Source organism: Ornithorhynchus anatinus, chromosome X1 (assembly GCF_004115215.2).
Source record: "Ornithorhynchus anatinus isolate Pmale09 chromosome X1, mOrnAna1.pri.v4, whole genome shotgun sequence".
In the NCBI taxonomy this organism is placed as follows: domain Eukaryota; kingdom Metazoa; phylum Chordata; class Mammalia; order Monotremata; family Ornithorhynchidae; genus Ornithorhynchus; species Ornithorhynchus anatinus.
The window spans coordinates 40,575,713-40,582,323 of record NC_041749.1 but is presented as its reverse complement, the minus strand read 5'-3'; the positions used below and the strand labels follow the sequence as shown (position 1 = coordinate 40,582,323).

Genomic DNA, 6,611 nt, shown 5'->3' with positions numbered 1-6,611 from the left:
TGCACCAAATGTGTCTCGCTAAAGTCCCTGCCGTTCCTTCAGGAAGAGAGCAGGACAGGTGCCGATCGACCAAAAGCAATCCGACACCCATGCTAGAATTTCTAATAGCCAACATCCTTCCGACTGAAATAAGATAGATGGCACAGCCAGGCCCAGATAATCATAATTGTGGTATTTGCTAAGCACTTACTATGTACCAAGCGCTGGGGAAGGTACAATACAATCAGAACAGTCATAGTCCCTGTCCCACATGGGGTTCACAGTTTAAGTGAGGACAGATATTTAATCTTTGTTTTACAGATGAGGAAACTGTGGCACAGAGAAAGTAAGTGTCTTGCCTAAGGTCACACAGCTGACAAGTGGCAGAGGCAGAATTAGAACACAGATCTCCTGACCCCGGGATCTTTCCAGGAGGTCACACTATACTTTGATTGTTCAACTTCCACTACTTCTTGTTTAAAGTGATTTTTTTAAAGAATTACGTTTTTACTGGATCCTTTTTTTTTTGTCCTTCCAAATAAACTACTGTTAATTTTCTAAACTACCCTGCCTAATTTCCAGTGCCTCCTTTAGTAACAATCAGTGATCAGGATAATGAGTATTCTGATTCCTGTCTTCCCCTCTAGACTGTAATATCATTGTGGGCAGGGACCGTGTCTCCCAACTCTGCTATTTTGTACTCCCCCAAGTGCTTAATACAGTGCTTGGCGCATAATAATAACAATAATTGTGGTATTTGTTAAGCGTTTACTATTGTGCCTGGCATTGTACTAAGCACTGGGGTAGATACAAGGTAATCTGATTGGACACAGTCTCTATCCCACAGAGGTCTCACAGTCTTCATCCCCATTTTACAGATGAGGGAACCGAGGCAAAGAGAAGTGAAAGCACTTACCCAAGGTCACACGGCAGACAAGTGGCAGAGCCGGAATTAGAACCCAGGTCCTACTGACTCCCTGTTCCGTGATCTATCCGCTAAGCCACACTGCTTCACCAAACCCAGATGAGACTGTTAATAGTCAGTGCTGCCAAAGAGTAAGTGAAAAGCAAGCTAAAGCCTGAGTGGGAAGAGGCCAGAACCGGTTGACCTGAAGCAGAAATATTGGTGGGTCGGTTCCAGAGGCCCTGGAGGCTCAGAGCAGGAAGAGGCAGCACATATTAAGCACTCAATAAATACCATTAATTGACCGACTGATCCGGGGACCCGCCTAGGATCGCTGAGGCACCCTGCTGCTGCTTGTGGGACTGAGGCATGCAATCACACCCGGTCCAGCGTGTGCGGGGCACAGGTTTGCTGGGATGTGGCAGAACTGACTTCTCACAGATGGGTCTCAAACCAGTCTCTGACTCTGCACTTTCTCAACTCAGGCCAGAAGAAAGGTTGGCACCACACAGCTGGAGTGGAATAAGCCCCGGGCCACCTGCTTGGAGGCTTTATTGAGAGATGGCAGCACACAGAATAAATATTTATCCTTCAAAACTTGGAATTCCATGAACCCATTCATAAATAGCTTTAAATTAACAGACATTTTTAGAGGACGTTTGTTAAATAAGAGTGAAGTATCTACGACGGAGAGCCAGGATTTGGATGACAGGAGGACGGTTATCAACTCCCGTGCAATTTTATAAAACTATTTCTGAGCACTTTCCACCTCGTGCTTGCAGAAGAAGGCAGGAGGACTGAAAAATATAGTCTGACATCAAATAGAGGACAACGGGAAGGGGCATGTCCTAAGGGCTATAATCCTGCAGGAATCTCCACCCCTTCTCCAGCTTCTTTGGGACACCCAGCTTGCTGAAGGGAGTTCACAGTTTTCCATTGTCCCATTGATCTTTATACTGGGGACATTTGCCTACTGACCAATCTTAGTTGGCCTCAGGAACAACCTCTAGGTTGACCTGGGGTTTGAAGGCCATTAGCCAAGGGTCTAAATGCTTGGTGGGGGAATACTGATCCACATAAGAACAAAGAGCGCTTGGCAAGTACAACCCACTTACCCTTCCCAAGATCCCAAAAGTCATCTTTCATTCCCTCATTTAGGGAAAGATGACAAATTGCTACAAACTGACTTCAGTACCGGGGACTCAAAAGTCACTTTTTCATTCACTCATTTCGGGAAAGATGACAAATCTCCACAAACTGACTTCAGACAGCCGGTAATGCTGCCAAGTCCAGAAGGCTCTTGGTCCAGGTAAGATTCCGAGCATCTCGACTCCATGGTCCCGTGGTGTTATTTCTTCCAGAGGGGTGGTGGATTCCCTTCCCGACTGTGCTTCCAAGCAGTTCAGTAGTAGTAACTGTGTTCAGCAGGCACGAATAAACAAATGCCCAAGGAAAAGGTGAAGAAGGAAAAGGGAAAACAATATTATGCGAAAGGGAAAGGTTCTATCTTGCCTGAAATGGAGAGGGTGGGGAGAATGAGCTCTGAAAACTTTACTGCCATTTGTTTCAGGATAGTGATGGAAAACGACCGGGGCGGGGGACTTCAGCTCAACCTCCGGCGCTTAAGCCTTTTCTGCCTCCTCCGTCTCTGCGGCTTTACACGAATCACATTTTCTCCCGATGCCATCTGTCTTGATCTGTTGGAGAAATATCTGCAGGTGTTTCAGGAAGTCTCCAACGTTTCTCCTTGGCCCTCTGCACTTCTTCTGCAGAGAGAACAGAATGGAACGGGCCTAAGCACCTCCAAAACCAGCTCTTCGGGGCAGACTAAACACTGCGATTGATTTGCAAAACAGAACAAAAGTTCTCAGCTAAAACTTACTTCTTCGATGGATATGTGGTCTCTTAGTGAAGATAAGCCGTGAAAAAAGGCTTCTGTGCCTAAATGTCCTTTGGTGGTGTGGTTTTTCAGTGTGCCTATTCCCTGGAAGATTTCTTCAATGCACAAGAGGTTCTGGTGAAAATAATAACAATAAGAAGAAGAATACTTGTGGTTACTAAGTGCCAAGCCTAGGAGTAGAAACAAGATACGAGATAATCACATCAGACCCATTCCCTGTCCCACATGGGACTAAAATGAATATAATTGAAATGAGACTGCCACATATGAATTCTGAATATATTTTTGACTTAAAGATGTGTCTCCCTGCTTTTTTCTTTCTCTTAGAAGCAGTGAACATGAATCTGCTGGTTTATCTGCTTGGAATATAATCAAATCCCCGCCCCGTCCTCTATTAAAAAGTCACTAAAGACTTCATATAAACCAACAGCAGTTTTTAGGATGAAGTGGGCGATTTATTGTCTTTTAGCTAAAAGTTTTAGAATGCTGAAAACTGTACAGAAAGTCTGATTCAAAATTACCAACGACTAGGAAATCAGTCGATTAATCAACCACTTGGATTTACTGAGCACTTACTCTGTGCACAGCACTGTGCTAAGTGCTGGGGAAAGTACAGTCGATCAGAGGAAAGCTTGGTTAATTATGCTCATTTTCAGTGCCGTGCACACAGTAAGCCCTCAAAAAATACAATTGAATGAATTAATTACTCTAGACTCCCATCTGATTTTATTTCTCAAAATCCTTATCTGGTAGCTCAGTTCTAGCTCATTTAATGGGATTCTGCATTATAGATTGTCATTTTTATTTACACTAAAGGATGCTAAAATTGTACAGATATACACAACACAAAGCATTTTTGAATCCTTTTTTTGTATTATGTATCACATGATAATCTCTCCAAAGATGATCTGAAGTCACCAACACTTACATAAAGGCACTCTCCAAACCAGTACCTAACAAAAGCCTGGGTAAGTAGAGAAGACATTTGGAAGGTGACTCCAATTTCCCTAGCTGCAAATTGCATGACTTGGCTCCTTAACAGCTTAAAATGTGGTCTCTGGCAACCACTACAGACATTTCTTTGATCGAGATTGTACTTACATCATTTTGATGAGGTGTAGAAATCTTTAAAGTCTGAAAGTGAAGAAAAATAAGAATTGGTTTCAAAGTTTTCTGGATTTCACATCCCCCACTCCCGCTACTGGCAGCTTCAATGACCAGCCACTCCTCAAGCTCTCAATCCAGGATCACTCAGTGCATTTTAAAAGGGGAATCAACAATCAACAGTGGTAACACAGTTCACAGAGAAAAATGATAGAAAATTACCCCGTTGCCTAACAGCAGAGTCTGATGAGTCTGGAGCATTATCAGTGCTTCTGAAGCCAGTCTCCTCAGTGCAATATCTGTGGAAGTCATATTAGCCTGATAAGCACAGAAAGCTAGCAGTGTGAAACACAGTTGCTTCTTCATTGTCTGGGAACGAGCAGAGCTGATCTTCTGCAAAGAATTTGCACACTACCAGGTTCTAGCTCCAACCAATTTATTCTGCCTCTAAGGAAATGAATAATTTTGCTACGATCTTTGTACTGATACAGAATTTCTAATAATGGCATCTCATGGAACTGAGTAATTCCATTTATCTATCTCTTTTGTTGCATCATTTTATTTTTATCTCTTATAAAACCAGATTTCCTTTGGGGGGGGGCATTTTATCCTGTCTAAGAAAACCCCTCTATGCCAGAGGAATGCTCCTTGCTTATACTTCCTTAAAATCAGAAGTTTGCCTCTTCGTGAGAGGTTGAGTCAAAACTTTTCTTTGAAAATAGGAGAAGTGGTGCAAGAATCACTAGTTTTCTCCTCCAAGAGGAGAATACACTGTTTCAAGGAGGGAAAAAATTGCAAGTTGGCTCAATTCCAGCAGGGAATGTGCCTGTTTATTGTTGTATTGCACTCTCCTAAACATCAATTACAGGGCTCTGCACATGGTAAGTGCTCAATAAATGCGATTGAATAAATACGATGGAATGAATGAAATCCACAGGAAGCTGAGGCTCTGTTTCAGCCCCCAGGGACATAGAAAGAGTGAGTACTCCCGTCAGGAAAAGTGCTCCAATCAGCAGAAGGAAGAGGGTGATTGTGGGAGGAAGGGATTCTGGAAGCGGTGAGTGTGGGAGACGGGCACCAAGCCATGTAAAATGGAATGCGGTGTTGAAAAAGAAAGGGTGTTGGACTGAAAATGGGTGTGGGACTGACTGACAGCAACCTGTCAGGTGGTAGTCTTTCGGGGGTTACAATCTTGATGTTCATCATTAAACCGAGGCCAGAACTATTTAATAATAATAATAATAATGGTACTAAGCAATTATAATAATAATAGTACTAAGCGCTAGAGTCTAGATACAAAATAATCAGGTTGGACACAGTTCGAATCCCAGCTCTGCCACTTGTCAGCTGTGTGACTGTGGGCAAGTCACTTAACTTCTCTGTGCCTCAGTTCCCTCATCTGTAAAATGGGGATTAAGACTGTGAGCCCCACGTGGGACAACCTGATTTCCCTGTGTCTACCCCAGCGCTTAGAACAGTGCTCTGCACAGAGTAAGCGCTTAACAAATACCAGCATTATTATTCCCTGTCCCATATGGGGCTCACAGTCTAGGAGGGAGGGATTACAGATATTTAACCCCCTTTTTACAGATAATAATAATTGTGGTATTTGTTAAGTGCTTATTATGGGCCAGACACTTTACTCAGTGCTGGAGAGGCCACAAGCAAATCTGGCTGGACACAGTCCCTGTCCCAAGTAAAGCTCAGAGTCTTAATCTACTGTCCCATTTGCTTGTCATCACACAATCCTTCCACGATGGACCTGCTCCCGGGAACAAAAAGTTTCCAGAACTGTCCGAGTTTTCTGTGACCACTTCCCTCTCCATCAGCAGCCACTCCCTTCCTCTCTCCCTTGTCTCTCATCGGCCCCATTTCTCTCCCAGGATTAACCACCCTCCCCATCTTCTCACGCATTCTTGCTTACCGGGCAGCGTGTTTCTTTTCCTAGAGCTTCCTGCTGCCCTCTCTTATTTCTTGCTCCTGGGCTCTGTCTTCACCTCATCTTGCCTCTCCCTGTCTCCTCTCCTCCTCCTAGTTATTCTGATGCAAATCTCTTGTCAAATTCAAATCCAATTCCGCAAAAGATCGCAGTTTGTTGCTTTGTTTGGCCGTGGACGCCGATCCATTTTGGAGATTAAATTCTGCTCTTGATGCAGATGTGAAACCCTGGATGGATCTGGGTCTCTAGGTAGCCTCCGATCAATCAATCAGTCAATCAATCGTATGTGTTAAGCACTTACTCTGTGATGATGATGATAGTATTTGTAAAGTGCTCACTATGTGCCAAACACTGTTCTGAGAACTGGGGTAGATACAAGGTAGTCAGGTTGTCCTACGTAGGGCTCACAGTCTTAATCTCCATTTTACAGATGAGGTAACTGAGGCACAGAGAAGTTAAGTGGCTTGCCCAAGGTCACACAGCAGATGAATGGTGGAGCCAGAATTAGAACCCAGGTTCTCTGACTCCCAAGTCCGTGCTCCTTCCACTAAGTCACGCTGCTTCTTCCCTGCCCACAAGGAACTTACAGTCTAGCTTAGCCTCAGTCCCAGTGGACACATAGACCGAAAAACATTTGCATTTGTCTATTTTCTCCTATAGGGCTTGGGAGCTTTTAGCCATGGAAGGATGGGTAAAAAACACAAGAGACAGGCAAACATAAGTCACCCCTGGCACCTTGAGCAGAGTGATAGAGATTAGCTAGAGGGAACACAATAATTGAGGAG

At 43.9% G+C, this 6,611-nt stretch overlaps 1 protein-coding gene across 1 annotated transcript; it reads right to left on the bottom strand.

The window, feature by feature from the left end:
- Nucleotides 1-1,418: 1,418 nt before the first annotated feature.
- IL5 (interleukin 5) lies at nt 1,419-4,207 on the bottom strand. The gene is made up of 4 exons (XM_007658048.3): nt 4,110-4,207; nt 3,885-3,917; nt 2,766-2,897; nt 1,419-2,649 (listed from the first exon to the last, which is right to left on the bottom strand). The coding sequence occupies exons 1-4, from the start codon at nt 4,197-4,199 to the stop codon at nt 2,506-2,508; spliced, it is 399 nt and encodes a 132-aa protein (XP_007656238.2). The 5' UTR covers nt 4,200-4,207; the 3' UTR covers nt 1,419-2,505.
- Nucleotides 4,208-6,611: the final 2,404 nt, after the last annotated feature.